At 43.3% G+C, this 16096-nt stretch overlaps 2 protein-coding genes across 3 annotated transcripts in view; both read left to right on the forward strand.

The window, feature by feature from the left end:
• Nucleotides 1-6: 6 nt before the first annotated feature.
• LOC133359000 (astacin-like metalloprotease toxin 5) lies at nt 7-15230 on the forward strand. The gene is made up of 9 exons (XM_061577376.1): nt 7-88; nt 610-727; nt 2155-2333; nt 3736-3823; nt 4347-4504; nt 5629-5702; nt 7723-7759; nt 13656-13772; nt 15220-15230. Exons 1-9 carry the CDS (start codon nt 7-9, stop codon nt 15228-15230), a joined length of 864 nt encoding a protein of 287 aa, XP_061433360.1.
• LOC133359155 (hatching enzyme 1.2-like) overlaps nt 11380-16096 on the forward strand; it is a 29453-nt gene continuing 24736 nt past the window's right edge. For both annotated transcript variants that reach the window (XM_061577558.1, XM_061577559.1), the window contains exons 1-4: nt 11380-11492; nt 12585-12695; nt 13656-13772; nt 14465-14583. The gene's annotated coding sequence lies outside the window, so the exon portion shown is untranslated. The remainder of the gene's footprint in view (nt 11493-12584; nt 12696-13655; nt 13773-14464; nt 14584-16096) is intronic.

Below are 16096 nucleotides of genomic sequence, written 5' to 3' on the forward strand. Positions count from 1 at the left end.
GATGCCATGACCATGAAGAGCTGTCGCAGCGAGCGACATGGAGTGGCGCGTCCCCGGGGATCGATGCTCGGCAGCCGAGGCCCCTTCAGTCAGCATCTTGCATCCCACACTGCATGGCACTCGCTCGTGTCCTCATACTCTCATGGCATCACAGTGACGCCTGTATTCATCATTGCGGTTATATACAAATATATACCCATGTAGGTCAAATCCCAAATACAGGTACATTGCGATTGGGTTGCATGACAGCTATGAGTGTTCGGGTAGAAACCATGACCTCACAACACTTGAGAACCCAGTTTTATAATGGGTGACTGAAACCCAGTTTGGATCCCAGGTTCTCAGTGCTCTTGGCTCAGCGTCTCTGAAACAGAATTCACCTCTGAGGCACTGAGCCCCCACCACCATAACTTTTCATGGCGATGCCAAAGCCAAGAAAGCGAGCTTTTGCCTCTCACCGGAGTTTCTTTCTGTAAGAGTGGGGCTCTAAGGCTACGGTCCGGCATACGAGTGGATTCTAACGCAGCTTGAATGATTCTAACACTCTGTCGGTGGACATACCACTCATGTGCCAGTAATAAATATACTTGGGCATTGTGTTTTTGTCAGACGACTATGACGTGGAGGCGGTCGTACAGGCGACACAAGAGTTTGAGAAGAAAACCTGCGTCCGGTTCCAACCCCACGCTGGTGAAACGGACTTCATTCACATCCAGGACTTGGGCGGGTGAGGGATTCACATCGAGCATCGACATCCAGCATTCACTCTCAGTATTTACGCCCACCAATCGCATCCAGCATCCACTCCTAGCATTCACTACCAGCAATCACTTCCAGCAATCAGACCTAGCATCCACATCCAGCAACCACATCCAACATTCACTCTCAGTATGCATGCCCAGCTTTCATGCCCAGAATTCACACTGAGCATTCACACCCAGTATCCACTCGCAGAATTCACATCCAGAATTACCACCCTACAGTGTGGAGGGGGGGGGGGGGGTCTCAAAACAGGTATTACACCTGCAAAGTAAATGCCCTAGACCTTTGGGGATTTTCGTCAAGTGTAATATTGGTGTAACGCATCCGAGAAGACATCGACCAAGAAGATGCAGCGATAGATAATATGTGCAGGTGGATTGTTGCATCGCAAGATCGTGAGAGGTGTCGGTGGCTTGGGGAGGCCTTCATCTATTCCTCGGCTCATTACTGGCTTGTCTGCTGAGACTCTGATGGGAAGTAATGAAGATCAGAATCTGTGTAATAAAGGACTCCTTCACACGATGTCGCTCTCCGTTGGTCCTTTATTTATGTTTTTCTCCTCCGCACCCGCTGGCTTCCTCCTCGGACCAGCGTCGTCTCTCACGCGCCCCGCGCACTCTGCAGCCACCCCGCTGCTCCATGTGCCCCCGCACACTCTGCAGCCACTCTGCCCGTGCACTCCGCACGCTCCGCTAGCCACTCCGCTAGCCCCGTGCAACCCGCACGGCTCCGCTAGCCACTCTGCTAGCCCCGTGCACCCCGCACGGCTCCGCTAGCCACTCTGCTAGCCCCGTGCACCCCGCACGGCCCCGCTAGCCACTCTGCTAGCCCTGTGCGCCCCGCACACTCCGCTCTCTCTCCGCACACCGCTAGCTGGCGGTGTGCCAGCCCTATCAGCCACGTGGCTGATGGCACGGCGGCCACCCAACGTGGTCTCGCCTGTTCACTCCATCGACTGGCCCTGATCTCTTCTGGGGTCCCTCCTATAACCTCTCTACGTGACCCTGACTCCTCCCTCTCGGATCGTCACATCCGGCCTTCCCATTTACGCTCGCATTACATCTGTATTCATACTGGAGGAATCTGATGAACTATGAAGCTCTGTTTCACAGCTGTTGGTTAGGAGCGGGTCAGCAAGTTGCATAAATAAGAAATACTAGAGAGGATACAAGAGTAAAATAGAGAAAAGTCAAGCAATTCAATAAAAAAGGGTGTACATACAAGTTGCACAAGTATATATATTTTGCAGATTTCTCAAGATGAAATGGATGCTTGGGAAATGCAACAAAACAACAATAACAGAAATCAAAGACCAAACCAAGACAATAACGTCTTTCGATTACATATCAATCCTAAAATGTCAAAATGGGTAATTTTCCCCCATGCTCTCAGCAAGAGCTGGTCACTGCCAGGGAAGCAGGGAGGGGAGCAGCCACTGTCCCTGGAGCCCGGCAAGGTGACCAAGGGCATCGTGCTGCACGAGTTGATGCACGCACTCGGCTTCCAGCACGAGCACTGCCGTAGCGACCGCGACGACCACGTCTGGGTGGTGCCAGAGAACGTCAAGAAAGGTGAGAGACATCAGCAGCAGTATCACCCTCAGCAGCCACAGTCTGTCTAGTGAAGGTATTTTATGGAGAGAGATGTATAGTTAACAAAAAAAAATACATATATAGTCGTACCCCGATTTATGCCTCCCCTTTTTACATAGTTTCGCAAATATGTTGCCGCTTATTTTAATACTGCTACCTGATTTGCGTCCCCTCAACCCACACTTCCTTCGCTGACAGCATCCGTCCTTTCTCGTATCCATCGCCTCAGCCTTTGCATCCACCTACCCTGTACATGAACGACTTAAAGAAATGTACCGTACTGGAAAATTGCTTTGATTTGCGTCGTTTAGATATTCGTCTCACCTTTTAGGAACGCATCCCCAATGTAAAGGGGTGTATGTATGTATGTTGAATTTCTTTCATACCGTATGTAGCCAACTGTGCTAATTGTAGGTGCGGGGACACAGTACGGTATTACTTTACTTGATTGGAAACGTCATTAACATCACCTTCCTTTGGCTCATTACAGTTTTAACTTAACTGAGAAATTGTCCAACCATTCATTACAGTACAGTCATACTGGTACTTTGAAAAAACGAAAGGATAATAAATGGCTGGACAATTTATCAGTAAAGCTAAAACTGTAATGAGCCAGAGGAAGGTGATGTAAATAAAATGTCCAATCGCACCTCACAACACACATTGGCGCTACTTGGTCGATCATCAAGTGTAATAACAGAGTGGCAGCCATTAAATGGCATGCATTCCAGAGGATGAAAGATCAGTTTGTGTGGAGGTGATGGCTAATGAACCAATAATGTAATGCATCTCATTGTTCTCTAATATGGTCAAATAAAGAACAGACAGATATAAGCAATTCATAATCAACGTTTTTGGGTTTAGATCGCGTTATTTATAAATGTGTCGTAACCCTCCACCACCCGACACGGCCAATCAGTAAAAAAGTGTCACGTTGACAAAAGACAATTAGTTCACTGCTTTAGCCCACCGGTGGTTGAAGCGTGAAACCACAACATTTACAATAAACAGATATAAGCAACATGATGGGTTCTGAGATGGTTGAATGAGATGGTATCAGTCCTTTGAACTACCGGGCCACCTCGTAAACTTATGAAATAAATAAGTAGTGGCACCTGCTTCTCACTCTTGAGACAATTTTTTTTACAATTTAAGCAAAATTAACTTAAACTACACAAAGCACAGGTTCCTGCGGGGTCAGTGGACTGGTTTCGAGGCTGCGTATGCATCTGCGAACGTGAAAAATGCAGCACGGTTCCATGCACTTGTCACCCAGTGTGCATGGAATGAGGGAATCTGAGCAAAATATGCTTATATGTGGTGTACGTGGCATCTGCAACAGTGATGATGCGATATCACAGGTGTTCTTTGTTTTTCATAGAATGGAAAGAGCAGATTGTGGACATCAATTCAAACGAACAGGATTTGGTAGCGCCCTACGACTGCAGCTCCATCATGCACTACAGCATGTACGTATGTGTGTGTGTTCGCGTGCTATGCTATGATCATGCCGAGCCGAGTTTGATTCCTGCTCATGGCCAACACCAGTGACGATTATCTGAACCGGTCTTGTGCTTCCCCTAGGTCGACTGGTATGGTGTACAAACATTGCTACTAGGGAGACAAAGGTGGCCGGGTGTGGTACTGGCCACCCACCCCGCCTTGTGTGTTGTGCCAGCCTTTATAGGTGCTCACTTACAGCCCTCGGCCCAACAATCTGTCAAGGTTATATTGGGGTTATTTGTGTTTGTGTGTAACGTTACTTATGCACAAAAGCATGTACATGGTGTGTGCATAACTTTACTCATGCACTATAGAATATACCTGTGTGTGTATGTAAGATTACTCATGCACTACAACATGTATGTGTGTTTTTAACATTACTCATGCACCACAGCATGTACGTGTGTGTGTAACATTAATTATACACCACAATGTATGTGTGCGTAACATTACTCATTCACTACAGCGTGTACGCATGTGGTCTTCTAGGTTGGCAGGTTCCGTGGATGAGCGCAACCCAACGATCATCCCCAGGGACGTTCTGTGCATGTTGCACATGGGACAGAGCAACTCGCTGAGTCCCTGCGACGTGGTCAAGGTGCAGAAGCTGTACGGCTACGAGGCGGAGGTGCACGCCGCTCCCGCAGGTTGGGCCGCGTGGTTGTACGTTGGCCTCTGTGTTGGGTTTTAACATACTCTGATAATATATGCATTGTCCTTGAAACTGATTGGTCCACACCAGAGACAGCTTTCTTTTGAGCCTCGTCTCAAACGTTGTTAGACCAGAGGACGCCTCTGCTACTGTCAAAGGAGGTCCCATGAAGTAAGCTGATTGTTGTAAAGCTCTGTTACTAGAACCAAACCAATCGTGCATCTATGACTTTAACTCAGCTCAAGCACCCCATAAATCTCATGACTTCCCCTTTCCCCTCTCCTCTCGCCCTTCTACTCCAATGCTCTTGCACTATGTCCATCCCACAGGCCTCTGCTATACCTCTGTAGACATCCTGTAACTTTACCGTTGCAGACTCCGCTCTCTTCTGGATGGTAGCAAGGCTGGCCGCGGTTCCTTCATGGGATTTAGTTTTTGACGCACGCATCGTGGATCCCACCGTCAGCACATTTCCCAGCTCCCACTCTTTCTGCCCAGCTCCCACCCTCCCCAGGCAACTCCACCTGGTCACCTCTCTCTCTCTCTGTGCTTTAAACTAAACTACTTGTATTTTACCAGGCAAGGCCCACTGTGCTATGTAGCTCTTTTTCAGAAGCAACTTGGCTACAAATGGTAGCTCGACGAAGTGGCATATGTAGAAATTTACAGCAGCCAAATACTCTAAACGCATGTTGATTCACACTACCACGGGGAGAGAGACATGCAGACGCCAAATATACAGCAGGTTTCAGAGTCGGGATCAAACCCACGACCTCTTGCATACCAGGCGAGGTAGTAAATATCTCACCAACTGGCGCTTTCAAATTTCTCCTCAAAGTTTTCCCTTTAAACCATGTTTTCGGACCTCTTTCATTTGTTATTTTCTCTTTTATCTCCTTTGCCTGGTCCGTGCCATTCTCTCCCGTTTCCTCATTTGTATTTCCACGCTGTGAGACACTTGTTGTATGTTATGGGTGCATTAAGATTGTGAGTTATTGTTGTATATGAGGAATTCTGGCTATGTGAACTTCAGACGTTGCTCCGTGGCCGTGCATGGTGCCGTGGAGTTGCTGGGTGCCCCCCATGTGTGCTCACCTGGCCCTGTCTCTGTGTCGGCAGCGGTGGCCAGGAGGAGCAGAACCTCGGCTGATGAGGACGCGCCGGACAGCAACGTCGGCGTTTGGAAGGCAAAGGTAAAACAGAAGCTGACTTTGTTTTAGCGAATGACTTATTTATAATCCATTACTTTATCATAATCGTTCAGCATACTTAACAAACACAATTATAAAACTGCATGGCTCACAATTAGGTTCTGGGGCGCCGTGGTCAGATATTAACTACCTCGTCTGGTATACAGGAAGTTGTGGGTTCGATCCCGACTCTAACACCTCTATATTTGGGGTTTGCATGTTCTCCCTGTGGTCACGTTGATTTTTCTCCGGGTCCTCCAGTTTTTCTCTCTACATTTAGAATCAACATGCGTTTAGATTATTTAGATTATTTTGCTGCTATCAATTTACACATGATAAGCCACTTCGTTGAGCTATCATTTGTGGCAGGTCACTTCTGAAAAAGAGCTATATAGCTCAGCTTACCTGGTATAATAAAATAGTTTAATATATATTAATGATGAAATCAAGGAGCCATCCTGTTCTCAACCAGCGATACTTAACATTATTCACTCCTATACCTATCCCACCTCGTTCGTGGGATGATTCAACCAGATTTGCAAGTGGCAGGCGTGCGGGTTTTAGGCTGCATCACCACTGATCGGAAGATATGTGTGCATGCTTCACCACACTGGTTAGTGCACACTGGTGAACTCACCTGACATGGGGAAATACAGGCCCATTAGCCTCTGGTGACACTTATACAAATTGATCTAAAAAATAATTGAAAACGGAACATGGAAAATAGAGAAGGACAGCCAACCAATGTGAGCAAGCAGCATTTAGGAACATGTTATGTGGATACTGGTAGAGAAGTCTACCAATCACATTTTGGAAAGAAACGAATGAATATCAAAGAGCATTGTATATAACCACTGTAAACCATGGAAGATATTCGACTCAGTGAAAATGTATGCAGTCAGCCACCCTCTCACAAACCAAGGCCTAAATAATGCAAATATTTAAAAGTAATATTACATTAAATGAAAAAAAGTGTTGCTGGCTGGCTGGTTGCCTTAATTCCTGGCTGGCTGGTACGCCAGCAGGCAAGTGTGCGTACACGATGGTGACATGATCTAATTTATTTAGACAAATACTGTAATGTCCTAAGTAAATAGCGAGACGACCACCGGCTGGGTATTAATCAACCTGTGCAAATCGAATGCTGAACACCGCACCATTCTTAGAACAAATGAACCTTATGGCGGGACCCTGGGGTCCCATAAGCCCCCGGCTCTCACATAAACTGCGTTGCGATGTCATTTTATGTTTGTTGAAGGCGAACAATACGGCAATCTATTCCTCTCGACGAGCTCTACACGATGCGCTAATCAAAATTCAAAAGTTTTGTTTATGACTACGGCAATTTTGGCAACGACGGGTGCTTGGTGAAGAACAAGAGGATTGATTTCTGGTGGGTCGCGGCGTTTATGTGCGTGGTGGGATGGAGTCGCCAAAAATAAATAAATTAATTACGATTTTGACTTCCGTTTATTCGGGACCCCGGGGTCCCGCCATAAAGTTAAAATATTAATCAGTTAGCAAACATTGTTTCTGCTCCAGTTTTTTTTGCTTCAATTACATTTTTGGTGGCATTTTTATTATTTTTCGTATCCAGTTGCAAGAGGGTTTTCCGTATCAAATTACATTTGAGAAGGGGAGTTAGACAAGGAGACGCAGTAATGCATTGTTTACCATATAGCAATTATTTAAATTTCCACATTACACTGTAAACTATCTTAAGGCATTCACACTGATCTTTTTTAAAGCTAATCATCACATTTCCTAGAAACTTGATTTGCATGCAAGATTTTCAAAATGGCTCTGACCATAATCACAGTGGCCAAAGATGTCGAATAATAAGCGTGGCTACCGATGAACACTCTCAACCACTGCACTATTTTTTTGCACGCACTATATAAAAATTGTGACTGCTGTAATGCAGTTTATGGGTGTGGTTTCATGAGCCAGTGGGTGCTGCCACTGTAATTTTGTTGTTTTACAAATTCATCGTTTTGCATTTCCGTGCGTTTTCTCCATGAAGACGAAAGAGGAAGTTGACGAGGAAGCCAAGAAGAAAGGTAACGGCCGGTGGGGATCCCATGGTCACAGGGTGCAGGTTGCCTCGATCAATGGCGGAGCCAGGATTTTCAGGTAGAGGGGGAAACCCCTCCAGAAATTAAAAATGATAGGAGTTGTTAGTAAGTAAGGACTTTCGTAACTGCAGGGATCCATACTCTTTGGTTCTTTCGGTAAAGTCACGTAGGTATAAAATAAAATAAATTAAAAAACAATTGCTGTGGTTGTCCCAACTGATGACGGATGCTTGTGTTGCGCCCGAAACGTCGTGATTTAATTGATTTTATTTTAGACCTACGTGAGTTTACCGAAAGAACCAAAGAGTAAGTAAGGACTTGTCCCTTTATTTTTATTCGACGCGTGTGCGGCGATGGTGCAGCCATCGATCGAGGGTCGAATTTGAACCGTGTGTGATTGGCATCGCGCTCGCTGAAGGTGAATGCCTTCAGGGAAGTTGTGTACTGTATACGCAACTGCGCACAATTCTGTGAGTCACTTATAGCTGCTTTGCCGTTACTTATTGCCAATTATGAACTCGGACTATTGTCCTATCATCTCATAGAGTTCCTGGCACATAATAATATGCTACACAGTGGCAGTGGGGTCGCAAAATGCCGATTTATTTCTAATAACCCCAATGATCCGATCGAAATTAGGGATTTCAATCGGATCATTGGGTGGGCACGAGCCCACCCCCCCCCCCCCCCACTGGCTCTGCCACTGGTCTCGATGGTCTTGCTGACCACTCGATGAGATTCCCACGCCATGGCAGAGTGCCTTAGAAAAATGCGCGGTACTCTCAGTTGAGCACTCATATGTTATTTCTCAATTTTGATAAACTCTATTGTCTCCACTTAAAGCTTTCGTGACTGCAGGAATTCATATTCTTTGGGTCTTTCTATCTACGTGGCTTTACCGAAAGACCCAAAGAATATCAATTGTCTCCTTTTTATAATAAATGCACATTGCTGTGCTTCAGCACTATCTTTGAAATACATGTTTTATATTTTCTGTAAAATGAAAATGTAAATTACTCCCCTGTATGCTGGTTTAAAGTCGGGACAAATATTACGTGGGCACAGGTAAATCTTCGTGAAATGAACAACCCTCATCTCGGTTGTGGGATGAAGCTCTCTAAGAAAATAGTTTTTTGACCATAGTGCGGGAAGCTCCATGAGGTCATAAACACTTAATATGTCATAACTCATCACATTCACAAATGTTAAACATATATAGTTTGTTGATTTGGAGCTTTCGTGACTGCAGGAATCCATACTCTCTGGTTCTTTCGGTAAAGTCACCTAGATAGAAAAAATACAAAACTAAATAAAACACGACGTTCGGTCGCAACACAAGTGTCTGTCTTCAGGTGTGAAAAAATGATCTTGCTGTTGGGGCTTTATATACGCACGGGAGGAGAGAAGGAAGGGGGGGGAGGAGTTTGGCTGTGGGAGTTCACAGGAGAGAAGGGGGAGGGTTTGCGGCGTGCATGGACGGTGGGGCTAGAGAATTAGCAAGTAAATGGACTTGTAGTACAAGTCGTAATCGGACAACGACAACTGGGTGGGTGAGAGAGGACGACGACTACCGGGTGGGTGAGTGAGGACGACAATCGGGTGGTGAGTGAGGATGAAAACCGGGTGGGTGAGTGAGGATGACGACAACCGGGGGGAGAGTGAGGGACAACGACGACAACTGGGTGGGTGAGTGAGGACGAAGACAACCGGGTGGGTGAGTGAAAATCATAGCAGTGTTGCAGCCGAAACGTCGTGTTTTCCGTGCCTATATAAAGCCACAACAGCAGATCATTTTTTCTCACCCTGAAGATGGACGCTTGCGTTGCGACCAAAACGGTGTGTTTTCTTTAATGTATTTATTTTCTATCTAGTGGCTTTACCGAAAGAACCAGAGAGTATATATATATTTGTCTTTGATATGGTGGTAGAGCTACACAATTTTACAGTAAAGGCCAATCTTTTATGGGCTTCATCCCACTACCTAATCATAAAAAAGTTCGCAACAACAATTCTTGTTCTCGCGCTGTCAGGGCTCGAGTGGAAGGAGAAAAACGGATCCCCTTAGGAACCTCATTAAGAGTGATGGAGATCGCTGGTGAGGAGCTTCTCTCTCTGGGCTGTTTGTACCCCCCCTCTCCCCACACGTGGCTTCTCTTATGGCCAAGGCTTTTCTGGAGTCGGTATCTACTGCTCAAGTCAGCATTGGGCAGCAGTCGTCTCTAAGCTCTCCAGTGGGAATGTGTCCACAGGATAACCCCCTCTTGATATACAGGGGAGCTCAAAAAGCAGGTCACATAGGGCTTTCTGTTTATTTTAACAAATCACGGAGGGTTATTGAATTTTTTTTTAAATGTTCAAATGACTTCCAGTAATATTAATGTATTCATTAATTATTATTTTTAATGAATTTAGGGATTTTTTTTACAATTACAGCAGCATAACTAGAAAACGAATTGAATTTGTTAATCTTTAGTCAATTAATTTTACGCATTTGTAAATGTCACCTGAAATAGATATGAAAAATATAATTGATTAAATATTAACTTAGAGACTAATCAATAAAATGCTTTAATGCCATTGTTAAAATAAATTGAACAACCATACGTGTCATTACTTTGGGCCACCCTGTACTGACAAAGAAGTTGAATCATTTCTGATGGGATGATGGTCTGAGTCAAACTTACAACCTAACATTTGTAAAATGCACCATCAGAAGATTCTGCTACTTGGCTGGATTATCAAGCTTGTTTTCATATGTAACAGATATTAACTTTACACTTTTGCATGCTAGTGAACCAAACGAGCATGTTAGTCTTGTTTCACTTTGTTAAATGTTGTTCGCATTACACTCATCTGTAAAACGTAAGCGTTGTTGCTCTTTGTTAATGCCAAAATATACTTTTAACAAGGAAGAAATGTCATGTATATGCACAGATTTTGTAATGCTTTCCAACATGAATATATATTTTGTATGAATGCGTATGACCTGTTATGGTCAGAAACATGGATGGAAACAGAGAAAATGGAAAAAGAAATTCAAAAGCACATCAATAAACTTGGAGAGTTGCACAAATGGCATTACATTGAGAGACAGAAAGAGGAACATATGGCACAACAAATGCATAGTAAATGCATCATATTGACTGTTAAGAAAAATAAGTCAGCTTGCACAGGATGCACCGCTGGAAAGGATGATGGCCTCTGGGAATGCGCCCTTGAGGATGACCATCACAGAGATGGAGCAATTAAATAAGCAGGTATACAGATGCTGGATGGATTGTTACATCACAGGCAAATAAGAAATGGCGACATCTTGTGGAAGCCTTCATCCAGCAGTAAAACTATCGTGGTTGATGATGAACAACGTTAGCCTCCTAGTCGCATGATGGGATGATGTCATGCGACATATACCATGACATCACATGCAGGTAGAAATGAGCATACTCATTTGCATGCTCATATGAGTTTGGAGACACTTTGGCATAACATAGCTGCTTGCTTCCAGGAATGAATAGCTTGTTTGTAATGTAGCCAATGCAATTATTTATGTGAATGCAATAGATTATGTTGGGCTTATTGTAATACCAGCGTGCGTCTATTTGACAGGTATGACAGCTCCTCACTGCCATGCCTGCAGAGTCTGCTGAACATGCTGTCTGCAGAATGTGTTGAGGACAGAGAAATATTGCTTAAGTTTTCAAGCAAGAGGGCGGTCCAAGTAGGTTTTGTATTCTGACACGTTTTTCATTTAAACGATTAAAGGTAAAATATTTAATCAACTCAGTACATAAACATCATATCACGTCAAGTTATATATATGTTTTAACCATGTGAAAACCCAAGAGACCAGGATAGTCTCATTTACAACATAGACCTAGGCCACCAACGTGACATTGCAAAACAAATCATATAAAGTACAGCAATGAAAAAATAGAAATCAGAGCAAAAACAACCGTGGCACATGAGAAATCCAAAATATGATGCAAACATAAATAAATGTTAAATAATACATTCCCTGTAATGGAAGGTGGCTCTTGTAGATTATTTTTAGACTGAACAGAGCACAATTACGAATTATTTAATGGACAGATACACAGATAGAGGGAGATGACTAATAAGTAAACAGCGAGGATATTATGAGTTAAATGGCCCATGTTAGTCTATGGGCAATGTAAGTTTGCAATGTAAGTCCCTGAAAAATGTTAGTATATGGTGACTATTATACTAAATTGTAAACAGACAAAGATATACGAGACAAATTCTATTGGAATTTAAGTCATCATAAATGTCTCGGTTCCTATATGCTGTAAAACAAGAGGATGGATGGGAAAAAGAGTGAATGATTAATGTGGAAATTCAAGTTCGGGAAACTTATAGAGGATTTAAATCGAGTATCAGCCACCCGTTTTCACGTGCATTGAATTTCCCTCATCTCTTCCACTAATCACCACACAAAACTACCATGGCAGAATACAACTTTTGGATTCCAGTTAATTCATTAAGGTGTCTTAATCAAGCGTTTTTTTAATGAGCAGGGTACAGAAAGTCTCCTCTCTTTTCATTAAGAATTATTGTGTGGTGCTGGATTAAAGTGGACCCGTTGTAATTAGGTCCCCCACTCCAAAAGCAAACATGCACAGGACATAGCACAGACTCATGCATCACCAATTCCTACCATTATGTTGATAATGAATTATATAGTTAGACACCTAGGAACTAGCCACACCGCATCAAATTCAACATTTGTTCAAATAATACAGCTTGTGCGATGCCATAATCTTACATGGGTCTCTTGTAACTTATTTTCTAGCGCTCTTACAGAAGATGATTGAGTCTTGCAGGCTTGACAAGTCACGAGTGCAGATAATAACGTTGAGGAATAAGATTACTCTGCTTCTGTCAGAACATGAACTCTTTGGAGGTAAGATCTCTATTCTTAGCCTTGACTTTAGTTAATCTGTATAAAGAATTGCCAGAAAGCCTAAAAATATGCGGATTATTCGCCATTACCGTTATTCCCCCATGGATTCTACTCTGTGTTGCACAATCTTCATTTGTGTCATGCATTTGGTGAGATCTCTGCATTGTATGTTTGCATCAAAACACATCTAACCGTCATATTTTTTCAGTTTTGTACCACCTGCTATGTCGTTGCTGTCCTATGTTAATTTTCACAAATAAGTATGAAATTGGTCCTTGTTTACAATGCGTACACGGCTGATCAGAACTCACATGTCCCCACTGCTATAGTGTTCAAGTTAGAGTTTCTTTCAAACAGATTATTGGACAATGCAGTGTTGGCCAACCGATGCCATATAGACTTTGTAGGCTGGCGCTCATGGCTTTACCATTTACACGTTATTGTTTCAGGTTTCAATTCTTTTATAATTTGCATGTATGTACAGTAACTAGTTTCCAATGTACAGTCTGTTCTCCTATAACGCGGTAGTTGCGTTCCTGAAGAACACAAGCATTGTGGAAAACCGAGTTATAATACATGATATCTAATTTATGGTAAAGCCCAGTCCACGATAACACATGAGATGCATATACAGGCTGAACAAAGACAGGCACGTGGGTAGCATCTAGAAGCATCCAGCAGTATCCCACCTTGTGTGATGCTACGCCGAGGCAGTCGTACAACTGCTTATTTCTACTCGTGCGACGGAATTCTGTTAACTCAATCGCATTATATCCAGTTCGCATTATACAAAATGTGTTCCCAAATACATTCATCACGTTATATCCAATTCGCGCTATGAAAACACCTGGCGTTATTGGACAACAGACTGTATTTTGTAATGCGGCCATTAGCTGCAATTGATTTAGAAAAATAATTGTACTTGCCTTTCGTCACACTTTATCTTCTTTGGTGTAATAGTTGGAAAACAGTTCGAGAAGACTGGAGACATTGCAGGAGATCCCTCAGACGAAATCAAGCTGTGGCCCGAGCAGAGTGGCAAGGTGTACATCCCCTACAGCATCTCCATCGCCTTCAGTGAGCGCAGCGTGCACTGCCTGGCCGCACGTTTCATTCCACACAATGGGCTTCACGACCAATATTATTATTATTGGTTTATTTTGGGTTAGATCGTATAAGTGTTGTTGAATTGGAGCTGTAAACTCTCAACCGTCCGACTAAGCCAAACAAATGAAGTGGTAATGTGCTACTATAGCCCACGTGACAACTTGGTTATGTTGAAAGCAAGCTAAATTGTACCTTTTGTTACACGATGTTTCGCTAGAAATTACCCTCAGCGTCATCAGGTTTCAACAAGATCTCAACTTCGAGTGAAACTTCGTATAAAATTGTCAAGTTTTTGCTTTGCGTTGTTCGACTGAAACACTGTTAATGTACTTTTGTGTAACATTTCAGACCACGCATCATACTTGCCTATGCTATATTTATTCATTTATACCGTCACAAACTTCACATTATCCTTACCCTTGTGACACTCCTCTATATAACCACGCCCAATATATCCATTGTGGTTCCACCCAACCTGAATTGCATCGTTCCTCACCATTTCCCTGTTCAACATTATCTTGAGAAATGTGCGTTTAGATGCTTTCTCCTTCCACTTGGTAAGGTTCGTATCGGTCTCTTCATTCATAATGTTTTGCTACGGCATGAAGGGAGTAAAACTACTAGTAAGTAGCATCAATGTGAGAGTAGCATTTTCCTTTCAGATGCCAGTGACAAAGAAGCCATTCAGCAGGCCTGTGATGAGCTGACGGAGAAAAACGTGCGTCAGACTTATACCCAAAGACCCCCAGGAGGACTACTTTTACTTCAGAGCGCTGGGCAGGTGTGTCTCCTAGTTTTCTGATCTGCTACAAATAAAAATAACATTCTCTGTCACGAAATGTACTCACTGTTCGAAGTTATTTTATATTCATAGAGCGCCTTCACTCAAGGCGTTCAATGTAAATAAACCGTGACAAAATATAATAATTCATATGGTAGGGGCGGGCAAAATTTTAGAAAAGAGTGACCGCGAGGGTACTTAGGGGTCACGGAAGGGTAGGGGATTAGTCTTAGGGGATTTTTTGTTGAAATTGTAAAGGTACGAAATTTTGTAAATGTGCAGATGTCTCCGTTACAAATTAGTGGAGCAAATCGCCCGACATAGTATTTTCATCCAGTTAATAAAATTGAGAACATGGCCCGAAATGTTCTAATCTACAATGAGATTTTATCATAATCTAACTAAATCTTGACTTAAAGCTTTCGTGACTGCAGGAATTCATATTATTTCGATCTTTCGGTAAAGCCACGTATACACTACTATTAGATCTTGTCAACAAACTTTGAGACAAGAAGACTCATTTGATCGAGTCCTCACTTTTCTGAAGAGATGCCACGACACTAAGGTAATACCGATCGCCTTTATAATCACATCTGCTCCTGTCACTTATCCTAATGCTAAACGGATCTTGTTCAGGGCCAGCCTAGCCCTGATCTCAGAGAGAATAAGACTGCTCCGATTTGAACTAGACAATTTAGACAAGACCGTCTTGCAATCACACTTAACATTGACAGAAAAAAATTCTACATCTGATTGGGACCATGTAGATAACATGACAGCCTCTTCAGCCGCCTCAATGTCAGTTAAATGCAAAGATAACCTCATTTCCCAGTTCAACCTCCTCTCCAAGAAGAAGCCAGATCCAGACAAAAAGTTAGATGGTGACAAGATTGTTATCAATCAGAGCAACAGCCCAATTTCCGACAGCCTAAAATCTGTTCTGGCTAAAGGGTTCAATTTCGCAGTCACCCCTAAACACATCCCAGTTCATGATATCATTGCCCAGGTCGACGTAGCCCTTAACGGGTTGGGACACGTTCCTGCAGACGTAGCAAGATCATAAATCGCTGCAATCCTAAAAAATGCTGAGACACCTATTAGCAACATCAACAAGGATGAGCGCCTTTAACTCTCTCAACTAAAAAAGAGAGATGATATAGTCATCCTCTCAGCCGACAAGGGCAATGCCACTGTCATTGTGGACAAAACCACATACAATAACAAAAATCAGGACCTACTTAATAATGGCAGCTATACCAAATTAGTAGAGATCCTACCAACCGCCTGGTAACGAAAACCAACATCATCATCACTGATTCGACGTCTTTAATCGAACCAACCACACGGCTTTCCTTGAAACCCTCTGCTGCTAGACCACCCAGATTTTATGGATTACCAAAAATCCATAAAGAAGGTACACCACTCCATCCTACTGTCTCCACCATTGACTTACCCACCTACAAACTGGCACGATTTCTGTCTGAGAACTTGCAGACACAAAATCCAGGTACGG

The sequence above is a fragment of the Lethenteron reissneri genome, chromosome 64, assembly GCF_015708825.2.
Source record: "Lethenteron reissneri isolate LAM-NWPU_2019-01 chromosome 64, ASM1570882v1, whole genome shotgun sequence".
Lineage (NCBI taxonomy): Eukaryota > Metazoa > Chordata > Hyperoartia > Petromyzontiformes > Petromyzontidae > Lethenteron > Lethenteron reissneri.

Excerpts from the sequence above, each read along its gene's own strand:
- LOC133359000 (XM_061577376.1), top strand. The coding sequence starts at position 7 with ATGACCATGAAGAGCTGTCGCAGCGAGCGACATGGAGTGGCGCGTCCC. Across the intron at positions 728-2,154 it reads CACATCCAGGACTTGGGCGG|CAAGAGCTGGTCACTGCCAG; the intron begins GTGAGGGATTCA and ends CCATGCTCTCAG. Across the intron at positions 4,505-5,628 it reads GGTGCACGCCGCTCCCGCAG|CGGTGGCCAGGAGGAGCAGA; the intron begins GTTGGGCCGCGT and ends CTGTGTCGGCAG.